This window comes from Triturus cristatus, chromosome 11 (genome assembly GCF_964204655.1).
Source record: "Triturus cristatus chromosome 11, aTriCri1.1, whole genome shotgun sequence".
In the NCBI taxonomy this organism is placed as follows: Eukaryota; Metazoa; Chordata; class Amphibia; order Caudata; family Salamandridae; genus Triturus; species Triturus cristatus.
In genome coordinates, this window is record NC_140594.1 from 738,402,310 (window position 1) to 738,416,044 (window position 13,735).

Below are 13,735 nucleotides of genomic sequence, written 5' to 3' on the forward strand. Positions count from 1 at the left end.
CCCTTAGGGACTGGAACAGGAGCCCCCCCTTCTGAAGATGCTACTGAGGTACCCCTTTCCAATAGTCACCCCTTAGATGAGAATCATACTACAGAGGATGAAAGTGATAAGGGTACTGATACAGATGGTAGTGGGGATGAAGGGAGAATTAGCCCAGTGCCAAGTGTTATACGTGGCCCAGCAAACTTAAGGCTACTGGGGACTGACAATGGGATCACCCCATTGGATCTCCCTAGTGGACTTAACCAGGGGCTTGGGAGGCAGAGGAATCACTCAGGTGAATCTAATGCTTCTCATGCCTCTAGAGGCTCTTAAGGTCGCTCCAGAAGGGGGATGACCAGCCCTCAGAGGAGGGAGCATGAGGCCAGAATGAAGGAAGCTCAGCTGAGAATCAGGAGACAGGAGCTAGAAGTAGCTCTGATGGAGGAGAAACTGAGTAAGGCTAGGCAACCTAGAGAGAGTGAGTCTATACCCACTGGTGGCAGCATTGTCCCTAAGGACAAAGATAGAGTCTTTGACAATAGGAACCTGTCCAAGGTTGTGCCCCCCTACAAAAGTGGGGATGATATCCACAAGTGGATGACTGCTCTTGAGACAGCAGGTTCCTGAAGACCAGTGGGCAGCAATCTTATGGCTCTCCTTTGAAGGTAGAGGCAGAGATAGACTCCTCACTGTTAGGGAGGAGGATGTCAGAAACTACAGAGCCCTGAAGAGTGTCCTAGTTGATGGGTTAGGCTTAACCACTGAACAGTACAGGTTAATGTTCAGAGATACCCAGAAGACACAGACTCAGGACTGGTCTGAATACATTGAATGTGCCACTAAGGCTTTGGAGGGTTGGTTGCTGGGGAGTAAGGTATCTGATTATACAGGATTGTACAATTTGATGATGAGAGAACAGATTTTAAATAACTGTCAGAACCAGCAACTGCATCAACACTTGGTTGACTCAGATCTGACCTCTCCCCAAGAATTGGGAAAGAAGGCAGACAAATGGGTCAGAACCAGGGTTAAGCAAAAGAACCAGAACCAGGGCCAAGGGGGTGATCAGAAGAAAACAGACCAAAAGGGTGGAGATCAGAAATCTAAAGACCAGAAGTCTTCAACAGGGCCCCAAACTAGTACTAACGAGGGTGGGTCCCAACAACCTAAAGGGAAGAAGAAAGAAGGTCCAAAGAAACCCTGGTGCAAATCTTGCAAGAATACAACTCACTGGACTAGTGATTGTAAGAAGGATGGAGCCCCCAACACTGTTGCCCCTAAGGCACCTGCTCCCAGTACTACTGTTAGCAGTGTTGGTCCCCAGACAAAGGGTATAGTGGGAATCACTATGGGAACTGAAGGAGATTCTGACTTAGACAGAACCCTGACACAGGCAGTCTTGATCTGTGATGGGGACATGGATTTGTCCCTGACTGTGAGCCCCAGTAACCTGGGCAAGTACAGACAGACTCCTTTAATAAATGAAAAAGTGGCTCAAGCCTACAGGGACACATGTGCCAGTGTCACTATGGTGACACCAGGCTTTGTGGACCCTGGACAGTACATACCAGGTGAGAACTACCTGGTGACCAATGCCAGCAATGCCACTACTTCACATAGTGTGGCTGTTGTTAACTTCTCATGGGGAGGGGTAACTGGCCTCAAAAGGGTTGTGGTTAGTGCAGACCTCCCAGTAGAATGTTTGTTGGGCAATGACCTAGAGAGTTCTCTATGGTCAGAAGTGGAGTACAGGACACATGCAGAGATGTTAGGTATATCACCACATGTCCTTGCTGTGACCAGGTCACAGGCCAAAAAGTGCCTTACTGAACCACAGGTCTTGGATCCTGGAACAATGGACCAAGCACCTACCAAGAAGAAGAACAGGAGGGTTAAGGCTGTGCCTTCCCCCCTGCCTCCAAGTGATGATCAGCCTTCCCAGGAAGATGATCTAGAAAACCCTGAAGGAACTGTCCCTGAAGAGCTTGAACCTGATCAAGTTGAGTTTCTGGGGACAGGGGGACCTTCCAGGGCTGACTTGGGGCAGGCTCAGTTAACCTGTCCATCTCTTGAACCCCTCAGACAGCTGGCTGCTGCTGAGGCTGCTGGGAATGCTCAAGGTACCCATAAAGTGTATTGGGATGATGGGCTCCTTTATTCAGAGGCTAGAGACCCAAAACCTGGTGCAACCAGGAGGTTGGTTATACCTCTGCAATTTAGGGGCTTCCTTCTTACCTTGGCCCATGATATTCCTCTAGCAGGACACTTAGGCCAGAACAAGACTTGGGACAGGCCTGTCCCTCACTTTCACTGGCCTCACATGAATGAAGATACCAAGGAGTTGTGTCGCTCCTGTGTGACCTGCCAAGCCAGTGGCAAATCAGGTGGCACAACAAAGGCCCCCCTAATACCACTACCTGTGGTGGGGGTCCCCTTTGAAAGAGTGGGAATATATATAGTGGGTCCCATGGATCCTCCCACTGCATCTGGGCACAGATTTATACTGGTGGTAGTGGATCATGCCACCAGGTATCCAGAGGCAATTCCCCTTAGGACCACTACAGCTCCTGTTGTGGCCAGGGCCCTGCTTGGAGTATTCTCCAGAGTGGGGTTTCCTGAGGAGGTGGTTTCTGACAGAGGTACCAACTTCATGTCAGGATACTTGACAGCTATGTGGAAGGAATGTGGTGTCAACTACAAGTTCACCACCCCTTATCACCCACAATGCAATGGGCTTGTTGGGAGATTCAACAAGACCCTAAAGGGTATGATCAAAGGATTACCTGAAAAGCTCAGGCGAAGATGGGACATCCTTCTACCCTGCCTTCTGTTTGCTTACAGAGAGGTCCCACAAAAAGGAGTTGGCTACAGCCCCTTTGAATTGTTGTTTGGGCACCCTGCAAGAGGCCCACTGTGTTTAGTGAAGGAAGGATGGGAGTTACCTCTCAAAAAGCCTAAACAAGACATAGTGGACTATGTACTTGGTCTCCGCTCCAGGATGGCTGAGTATATGGAGAAGGCATCCAACAACCTTGAGGCAAGCCAGGCCTTACAGAAAGTTTGGCAAGACCAAAAGGCTGTCTTGGTTGAGTATCAGCCAGGACAGAAGGTATGGGAGTTGGAGCCAGTGGCCCCAGCAGCACTCCAAGACCAATGGTCTGGACCCCATACAATCCTGGAAAAGAAGGGAGAGGTTACCTACTTGGTGGACCTAGGAACTCCCAGGAGTCCCCACAGGGTACTCCATGTTAACAGGTTAAAAGCATATGTTGAAAGGGCAGACATGGGCTTGCTCATGGCTACAGATGAGGGACAGGAGGAAGAGAGTGACCCTCTCCCAGACTTGTTGTCTCAGAACCCTGAAGATGGTTCAGTTGAAGGAGTGACCCTTGGAGGCAACCTCACTGATCATCAGCAGATTGAATGTAGACAGGTTCTACAATCATTTCAGCATATGTTTTCATTGATACCTAGTCAAACTGACTGGTGTACCCATGTGGTGGACACTGGTGACAGTCTTCCTGTAAAGAACAAACTTTACAGACAACCTGATCACGTCAGGGACTGTATAAAGGCTGAGGTACACAAAATGCTGGAATTGGGTGTCATTGAACCCTCAGAGAGCCCCTGGGCTAGCCCAGTGGTTCTTGTCCCCAAACCTCACACCAAAGATGGCAAGAGAGAGATGAGGTTCTGTGTGGATTACAGAGGACTCAATGCTGTCACTAGGACAGATGCACATCCTATTCCAAGAGCAGATGAGCTCATAGATAAACTGGCTTCTGCTAAGTTTTTGAGCACATTTGATTTGACAGCTGGCTATTGGCAAATCAGGTTAGCTGAGGAGTCCAAGGCCAAAACAGGATTCTCAACCCCAGGTGGGCATTATCAATTTTTGGTGATGCCCTTTGGTCTGAAGAATGCACCTGCCACCTTCCAAAGGTTGGTGAATCAAGTCCTTACTGGGTTGGATGACTTTTGTGCAGTATATCTTGATGACATTGCTGTCTTTAGCTCCTTCTGGGAGGATCACCTGATCCACCTGAAGAAGGTACTTGAGGCTCTGCAAAAGGCAGGCCTCACTATCAAGGCTATTAAGTGCCAGATAGGGCAGAGTAAGGTTGTGTATTTGGGCCACCTTGTAGGTGGAGGCCAAGTTCAACCACTGGAGAGTAAGATACAATCCATCAAGGACTGGTCTCCTCCAACCACCCAGACTCAAGTTCGAGCTTTCTTGGGCTTGACTGGGTACTACAGGAAGGTTGTTATGAACTATGGGTCCATTGTGACTCCTCTTAATGATCTGACATCCAAGAAGATGCCCAAAAAGGTTCAGTGGACAGTAAGCTGTCAAAAGGCATTTGATGACCTGAAGAAGGCCATGTGCGCTGCACCTATCCTGAAAAGTCCTGACTACTCCAAAGAGTTTATTGTCCAAACAGATGCTTCTGAGTTGGGTGTGGGAGCTGTGCTGTCACAACTTAATGTAGATGGTCAAGACCAACCCATTGCTTTTATTAGCAGAAGGTTGACCCCCAGAGAGAAGAATTGGTCAGCTATTGAGAGGGAGGCCTTTGCTGTGGTGTGGGCCCTGAAGAAGCTGAGGCCATACTTGTTTGGCACTCACTTCAAGATTCAGACCGACCATAAGCCCCTCTTATGGCTAAATCAGATGAAGGGTGAAAACCCCAAATTGCTTAGGTGGTCCATTTCCTTACAGGGGATGGACTTTACAGTGGAGCAGCGGCCAGGTACAGACCATGGGAATGCAGATGGTCTCTCCAGGTACTTCCACTTAGGACATGAAGACGAGACTGGTCAAGGCTAGTTTAATGTCCCTGCGTTTGGGGGGGGGGTTGTGTAGGAGAGTAGGGTCTGCTATCCTATGGTCACCCCAAATTTTTGCTTTTTGCTTCACTGGTTTTTGACATATTGAGGCTGTGGGCCTGCTAATCAGACCCCCAGCCTGCTGTTCTCTCTACTAAATTGACACTATGCACTATAGGTGCATAACCAATTGGAAGTGGATCACCCTGTGAGCCCCTGTACCAGTGTACACTAGGTACCCAGGGCATTGGTGTATCTAAGGCCTTCTAGGGGCTGAAGCATGTATTGTGCCACCCCTGGCCTGGCCTAACAAATTTGACACAACTGGCTGATCACTCAGCTGGGGTATGTTGGTGTAACCACCTCTTACTTAGGTGTAGTATACCTATACCTAACCTTAAATGGGACACATGTTAACCTATAAGTCACTCCTATGGCAGGCCTTAACAATCCTGAAGGCAGAGTGCTTGGTTCCATGTGAGATGGGGCTCTGGCATGAGCTGAGCCTGTCTGCAGTGGTCGGAACAACTTCCTTCTACCGTTTCCAGATATCGCCATACCATATACTCTTAAGTGCATTATGAACCTCGCGGTTAAATGCTATCTTTGGTTTGGCTTTATCAAAACATGTCGAGTAAGGTGTCATACGAATTGGAATACTAACCCCTCGCCAATACTGGCGACGGGGTTAGCATTCCACCCTTCTAGAGGGACACGACATGTACAGTACCTTCAACCCGGGTAAAATCAGACATAGCCTCAGCTCCACAAAATGGATGCTGCCACCACAGACACAAGTCTGCCCTCCTGCTGCTGGGAGTCCTTCCAGCTTGGGAGACGTGGACAAAGGGTTTCCTGCCAGGGGAGGTGCGTGCACCACCCCAGACAGGATTTTGTGTATTGGTCAGGTACGGCTTGAATGGAATCAGACATGCCTGAGGCTCACAAGGAGCCTCGGTGCATATGCCAGTTCAAACCGGTCCTGGGGCACACCAGCCCCGGACCTGGGGCGAGCTGGACAAAGGATTGGGGGTGTAACCACCCCCCTTCCTGGTCCCACCCATAGGGAGGGACCTAGCAGGTAGTCCGGCCGCTAGAATCCGCTTAAAGGTAGGAGCTGTGTCCTAAGACTTCAGACATCCTGGAATCAACTTAACTACAAGAAGAAGATGGGAACTTCGATGCTCTGCTGCACAGAGGACAGAAGGAAATCTCCCCTATGGTCAGGGAGTGACCATCTTGCTAACGCAAGCACCAACCAGCTACTCGACATCTGCTTTGCCGCCGTCTCCCGCCGGAGCCCGAGCCCAGAGCCCAACAAGACCTGGACCTCCAGACCTCTCACCGCCCGATCCACAGTCCCTGAAAAGAAGGAACCCGTGGAGGCACCGAGACACGTGGAGCCAGCCATCTTGAAAGACCCACGACAAGCTGCAAGCCCGACAACAGAGGCTCCCTCCAAGTTGTGCTTTGGGTCCTGAGAAGCACAACATCCGAGCAGCATCTGCACCAAAGGTGAGCCCTCCAGCATCTCAACAATCTGCGTGGGGCCCCTCTGCACTTTGCATCTCGACGCGCCTGCCCGGTCCCTGGCCCGCTGGCTAGTGGCCATTTTGGCGACGAACCTTGAAATCTACGATGCTTGTCGTGTTGCTCCAGACTGGCCCCTGCTGCTCTCCAAAGGAGCTGCCCCTCTGACCTTGCTGGTCAGAACAATCAGCTTTCTCCATTCTTCACGACTTCTGCTTTTGCCAAGGCTTGTTTGCTTCCTTCGAGTCGCCGACACCGCCGACAGCGAGAGCCTGCGTGGGACAGATCGTGACCCGACTCCTGGATGTTGTCGACCTTCAGGGACTACGTGGCTGTGGAGACAAGCTACACCTCATCACCTGTTTGCACCCGACATCGCCTGGTACCTACCTGGTGCCACGCCGGTCACTGGCTAGTGACTGTGAACACTGTCCCCTCTGCTTTCAGGTCTTCTACAACTCTGATCCACTCTTGGATCCACCGCATCTCTTCTGGACCGGTCGCCTGCAGCATCCTTGTCATCAGGCTCCATTGAACAGAGAGACGAAACCCGACGCACTTCGAGACCTATGCACCCGCTTCCTGTGGGTGAGGTAAAGCTGGCACTCCGGTGCCCAAGTGTAGAGAAATATCTCTAGTGTCTGTGTTTTAAGTCTTAAGTTCGTAGTCCATCCAGAAGACCCTTCTAGCAGTAACTTTTGAACTTTTACGCACCCATTGAAAACCTATGGGAGCCCGCATGTAACTTTCCTCACTGCACAGGCGACCCGTGGACCGCCTGGTCACTAACTGAAGTTAGCTCCTCGTAGGCCCAGTGATTCTAGAGGCCCTAGGCCTTTTCCCTTTCCTGTTCGTGGTACTTATACCACTATTTTAGTATATCGTTTGATCGGCCACCAGGGCCTATCCATATAAAGTGCAACTTCTGTATATTGTAATACTTTCTTGTTTAACGATTTGTGCTCCTGTGCTCATAAAGAGTCTAGGGGATACTTTGAGTAATAAATACATATATATTTTGAATATATATCTGTGTGGTGTCCTTTCATTGGTATAAAGGGGGGTTACATATGGTAAAACAGCCTGCTTAACACGCTTTAACGAGTTTAGCCTCAAAGACTGCTTAGCTTACGCTACCACTAGGGCAGCTAGTCCGAAAAGGTTGACTTACAACCACACCATAAGGGTTGCTTGGCATGGTACAAGGTGGTCACTTTAACTAGTGAACATCATATACCAGGCCAACTTCTCACACGGATCAATGTGTCCTTAGAGCTCTTCAAGCGCGGAAGATGGTGCAGAACTCTTGTGCATGTCTCATTACAAAACCAGGACTACAAAACCCAGAATGCAAAGGAAAACAACGGGGAAAGGATTAGATATTCGGGCCTTCAACTTGGAAACTTGACAGGACGGGGTGGTGTGGCACATGACATGGAGCCACTTGCCAGCTATGAACAAGCAAGGCACTTCCTTCCCTCTTTCGCTAAGTAACTAGAACCCCCCTCTCCTCCATGGGCTACAGACTCCTGGCTTCCTTAGGGATCTCCCTTTCATTAACCTGTTTCCTGTGCATTAATTGGCTGATGTCACTGAAGGAGGGATGGGACTGCGGTTTGACTATCTAGTACTGAATATGAGTCACACGCTGAGAGAATGTTGTGGTAAAAACAGATATCAGATATGTGCAAAGAGCTGGCAATGAGATTCTAGGCAAAATGTATGGTTGTCATTTTGTCAAAAAGGTTAGAGTTGCAACTCACCCCCCTCAAGGGCACCACCTTACGACTGCCCCCCAAACCGTGTCTTTCCAACATTTTGCCAAGTGCCTCCAGCACGTGAAATAACATGAGCCGATAACACGGTGACACGCTTACGCAGCCTGCAGATTCGGAGAGACACCAGACCTCTTGCCAGCCAGCATGACGGGTGGGAGGGTCGCGCGGGTTCGCGGGGGGGGGTTGCGGCCCGGGACGGTATTAAAAAAAAGAAAAAACTTACCTTCCTTGTGTCCTGCTGCTCCTGGCTGGGTCTGCGTTTTAGCTAGGCAGCCTCCCTCCCATCCCCTAAGCCAATCACAATGCAGCAATGGTAGCATTGTGATTGGTGCGGACGGACGGCGACCAGCCGGGTGCCTGTAGGGAGGCTATTTTTCTATGTAGGCTGCATGCAGAAAAAGGGAGAGTGCGCATGACCAAACAGTCAGGGCCCACAACAGGGGGCAAGCCACTCCCCCTTGTCCTCAAGTAGGACCGCCCACCCGCCCGCCCCCAACCAGGCACTTCTGCCTTCTCGCAATGCGAGAAGCAGAAACATAAAATGGTAGTTTTACCATTTTTTGTTTCTGCTTCTCGCTCTGCTAGAAAGCAGTGGGGCGTTGCCCCCATGCCCCAATGGAGGAGCCGCCTCTGACTCATGCTCTCCTCGCCATGCACTGCTAATTACACCACATATTACATCACTCCTGACATCTTTTATGACATCATTGATAATATCACTGCTACATTTACAATGACATTATTGCTAAGAAAACTGTGAGTCACCCTTTCTCCATGCACTGGTTATTCGCATGCATATTATATAACTTATATGATGTGAAATCATAGCAGTCATAATAACACTTATCACATCTCAAAAGATATAGTTTCGGAAAACACAGTGCATGGTAGAGTGGTAAGTTATAGTTAATGTAGAGTGGGGCGAGGGATGCAACAAGACTATTTCTCAACAGTATATTTCAAAGTAAGAGTTTCATTTTTTGAGGCATTGCCATTCTGTCTAAAAATAAATGTAAATATATCAAAACCTTTGATGTTTGCTATATAATTTGTTTGATCAATTAAATGGGTAAGCACAATCAAATTTTTCAATTCATATTTAAATGCAACATATGTTTTATTCATGAACAGATATATCAGAGTGTTATCCAATTACAATGCACAGCTTAAGCTAATTCAAATATGGTGAACATTTCAATGTCACTTTTAACAGTCTCCTAGAGTATATATTTTCTAAGCCCCCATTATTGCCTGTATTAATTGACCTTTGTTATCGTTTTTCAAGTTAGCCTCTAAATGGAAGTGGTATTGGCTGTAAAAGCAGCAGTATGTTTCATGAAGTGATATTGGACCTGAGTATACATTTAGTACCACATTTCTCCTTTTCATTGCAGAGTGCTATGTGTTATATTCATATAGCTGCCCTCATTGCAGAATACCTCAAAAGAAAAGGTAAGCTCTCTATTTCCCAAAAACAGATGTCTCTGCCCATCTTACAGCACAATTAACCTAATGCAACATTTATTGATTTGTATCACTCTGGTACATACAAACAACAGTAAGGGAAGTCTCATGAGTTCAAAATAATAGTGGATGTTGAGAGACAAGTGAAACCAATATGACAATTCATTTAATTGTATAGTAATTAAATGGTATAACAAGACCTCTAGATAGCATTACAATTATTATTTTAGGGTTAGCAGCTCTGGAAATATTTGCAACAGGAAAAGCACAAGCCATATGGAAAATGAGTTACAAGCTTAAGCAGGGTTTTTATCTTCCAAGAGGTGCACGGGTAGAAAGACATGACCCATCTAAAGCAGAGTGCATTTACCAAACAATAGCAAATATAGCATCTTTTTTAAAAGTATTATGTGCACTAAATATTTTCCCCCAAAAAGCATCAGTATATAGAGCACTCTTCATAAAACAGTGTACAAACTGGAACTACACCACACCTGCACAACTTAGATATGATAAAAATAGCATTGCTCAGGTAATCCCCATTCTTGTGAAATACACAGATTGTGTAAATGTATTGTACAGCCAAAACCCTTTAGGGAGTCTTCACCCTATATATTAAATAAGCATGATGCATAGCCTGGCAGGCTCCTCACAGCTACTACCGATTGCAATGCTTCTAAACTGTATACCTACTTGTTGATTAAAATGCATGTGTCTACAGGGACCATAGATGTGTTGCTTTAATGTGTCTCACTACCATAGGTTACTGGAGCAACGAAATGAATCGCACCTCAAGTAGCAGTTTACTCCAGGAAGATGCCCAACTCTCTGATAATAACCTGATACTAACAACTAATAGAGAAAGAAGTGAGTGTCTTAACAGTGCATGGATTGTACTTGAGTAATGCATATTTTGAAAAATTAGACCCTTGGAAAATAACTGCATGTGGGGCTTCTTTGTCTTGAACATCATGTAAAGGAACCATTAGATATGTGGGGCTGCATGTATCATACACTATTGTTGGGGGGGGGTTGGTTTCTGCAAGCATGAATGGGGCTCACATGTCTAAAACAATAATCTTTTTAACACTATTTTAAGTTTTCAAAATTTTGGATTGTGCATCATAACTGCAGAAATCAGCAAAGAGCATGTATTGGAATTATATGAACTGATAGATTGTGCAATTGATTGGAAGTGCAGAATCCCTGTGGCCAGCATGAACATGCATGTCTGGTCTTATGGCGTGGCATAATACATATTCAATTAAGAAGTGCATAAAGACATTCCCTAATCTACCTTCAAAACTATGAACGTGTTAGTATGTGTGTGCTGGATTTCACTATTAAAGTACTCACTTTTGATCTTCATTGATTTGCAGAAAGTCAGGAGATTATTTTAATCTGTTTTTTAATCCACAATGGAAAATATTGTATATTTTTATTATATACAGGAAAGAGACTGGAGTTGTAAAGTGCCTTTTTACAATATCTATCAAACAAATATAAACACAATAGAAATGTATATCTACAACTTTACTTAAGAAGGCATCACAAAATAAAACTGAAAAAGACTCATAATATTACAGTGAAGGCAGCAATGTAATTTTAGGTGTTCATTATCTCCCAGAAGCCATTATAATATTGCATGCTTTTAATAGGATCTTAAAACTGACCATTAACCATCCACCTCACAATTCTTCAGTACAAAATAAGTATTGTGACAAAATGTACACAATGTGCAAAAAAGTCACACTGTCCCTCTTGATCATCATTTAAAAAAATATATATATTTTATTGGTTATCAAACAAAGACATCCAGACGCACACATGTGATATAAGGGCCAGCAAAGGCTCTTGAGTCATACCAATCATCATTTTCAGTTAGATGTAATATACCTATTCACAAATTATAGGATTGTAAAATAGCCCCCCAGAGAAGTCCTGCCCGATAAAAGCAGAGAACTGAAGGAGTAACATTGCAGCAATAAGCTACAAATGAACTATATCAGAATCCCCAATCTAAAAGACATCCAAATAAACAACCTTAACCCCCCTGCCCTTTTAACCCTTCCCCACCTCGGTGTGTCTCCCAGAGCAATTATTGTAACAGCATCAGAATAGGGAACAAGAATTTCACAAAACAGATCTCAGTAGTTAAACAGCAAGGAACACCACTGCGTCGGCAATAGATATAATTAACTGCATGAGCGGCACTCACAGCTAGGTACAAAAGCTATATAGCAATACACATCAGGGCGAACCAGCCGGGGTACTTGACGCAAGGGTCGCATCTAGTTCCTCCTCCGGGGCTTTCAGTAACATCATCAGCGCCTCCCAAACCCTTGCCGCCTTCAAAGCTTTGTCGCTGTTCGCTCTACGAGCCAACTGCAATGTAATTGTGCCCTCACATTCTGCCCATCTAAAAAGGAGGTCAGCCCAGCATCTCTGTAAGCTGGGGCCCCGACTAGACTTCCAATGCACTGTAATGTCTTTTTTGGCCAGAAGAAGACCCAAATCCAAGAATGTGCTAGTAATCTTGGTCTTGGATGTGTGGGGGAACCAATGGAGCAAGCAGGGGCCTATTGCAGGGTCCAATGTCCGTTCAGTGATATTACACAGTAGGGAGACCACCTCCTCCCAATACGTCCCCAGTTGGGGGCAGTCCCACAGCATATGGCGGAAATCTGCGCCTTCCGTGTTTAATTGCGGACAGCGCGCTGTATCCGTATCAAAGTAGGCATTAATTTTTGCTGGGGTGGGGTACGCCCTGTGCAGTATAAAAAAGTGCAGTACCTGGAAACGGGCATTTCTAGTACTTTTCCATGCCCTCTCTACCAGTTCAGCCCACACCGTCTCTGGTATCTCTTTACTTAAGTCCCCCTTCCATTTCTGCTGCAGCTCCCCCATCGGAGTCAGCGCCTCGCGCGTCATATGCCTATACAAGCAAGCAACTGCCTTAAAGGTCCCTGCCGCCATTACAACGTACTGACAAGCCATAGAAGTCTGCGGTTTGGACAACCCTTCTCTCCAGCATTTATGGATGGCCGAGATCAAGGCCAAATGAAGCAGAAAATCCCCACGTGGAAGATCAAACCTGTCCTGCAGTGCAGTAAAGGGGAGGAGGGTGTTATCCTCATACAAATCCCCTAACATATGGAGTCCCCTCTCTCCCCATCCAGCCAACCCAGACCAGTCGCCACCATGCCGGAGTACCTCACACATAGCTAAAGGGATCACCAAGGCATAAGGACGGCCAATTCGCGCCCTCCGCTGACTCCTATTCCAGCAAAGCCGAAACGTCCTCAGCTCATCAGTGAGCGTCTGAAGCCATAATGGCTGCTGCAGGATAATACGGGACAGCACCTGACTTGACACCCACCCTCCGTCTCGCTCTGCCGGGCCCCGAAACTCCGACGCCACTGCTTGTGTAAGCCATTGCAATTGGGCTACCAAGTAGTCAGTCTGAAAATCAGGGACCGCCAGCCCTCCATTGGCTTTCAGCCTCATTAGCATTTTCAGAGCCACCCGCTGCCTGCCAGTTGCCCAAAGAAAACTTGTGATCAGTGATTGTAGTTGTATAAAAATCGACGTGGGGTTCCATCCTGGGAGAGTTCCGAAATACCACAATAACCGAGGGAGAGCCACCATTTTAAGGAGGGCCACTCGGCCCGCCATTGAAAGAGGCAGGGTCCCCCAGAAATCCATGCTGCCCTGGAGACTCCGAATAGCTCTACCCACATTACCTTCCAGCAAGTCAGCCGGCTTATGATAAATGTGGGTCCCAAGTTATGGCAAACATCTATACTCCCATTGCACTCCACCAGTGTGCAATGGCCCCCCCATCCAATGGGGCAGTCGGACTTTGCCCAATTCACCTTGAGTCCCGAAACCGTTTCAAGATCCCTGAGCAAACCCTTTGCACCTTCAAGGGCATCAGTTGTGTTTGCCAGAAACATGAGCAGGTTGTCGGCACAAAGCGCAATGTATTGAGTAGAGCCCCTTACATTAAGCCCCAAATAGCATCGTCCCAACCGGGCCTGAGCCGCTAAAGGTTCTATGGCCAAGGCAAACAACTGAGGGGAGAGCGCACAACCCTGCCGCGTTCCACGGCTCATGGCGCACACCTCCGAAATCAAACCACCCGTCTTGACCCG

The 13,735-nt window shown here is 47.2% G+C and overlaps 1 protein-coding gene across 8 annotated transcripts in view; it reads left to right on the forward strand.

The window, feature by feature from the left end:
- The window catches only part of DOCK10 (dedicator of cytokinesis 10), a 1,791,775-nt gene that overhangs the window by 1,571,169 nt on the left and 206,871 nt on the right, over positions 1-13,735 (forward strand). For 6 of the 8 annotated variants that reach the window (XM_085634396.1, XM_085634392.1, XM_085634394.1 and 3 more), the window contains exons 46-47: positions 9,512-9,569; positions 10,344-10,448. In XM_085634396.1, coding sequence (XP_085490522.1) covers positions 9,512-9,569; positions 10,344-10,448 — 163 coding nt within the window. The remainder of the gene's footprint in view (positions 1-9,511; positions 9,570-10,343; positions 10,449-13,735) is intronic. The other 2 variants (XM_085634398.1, XM_085634399.1) reach the window with 1 other exon arrangement.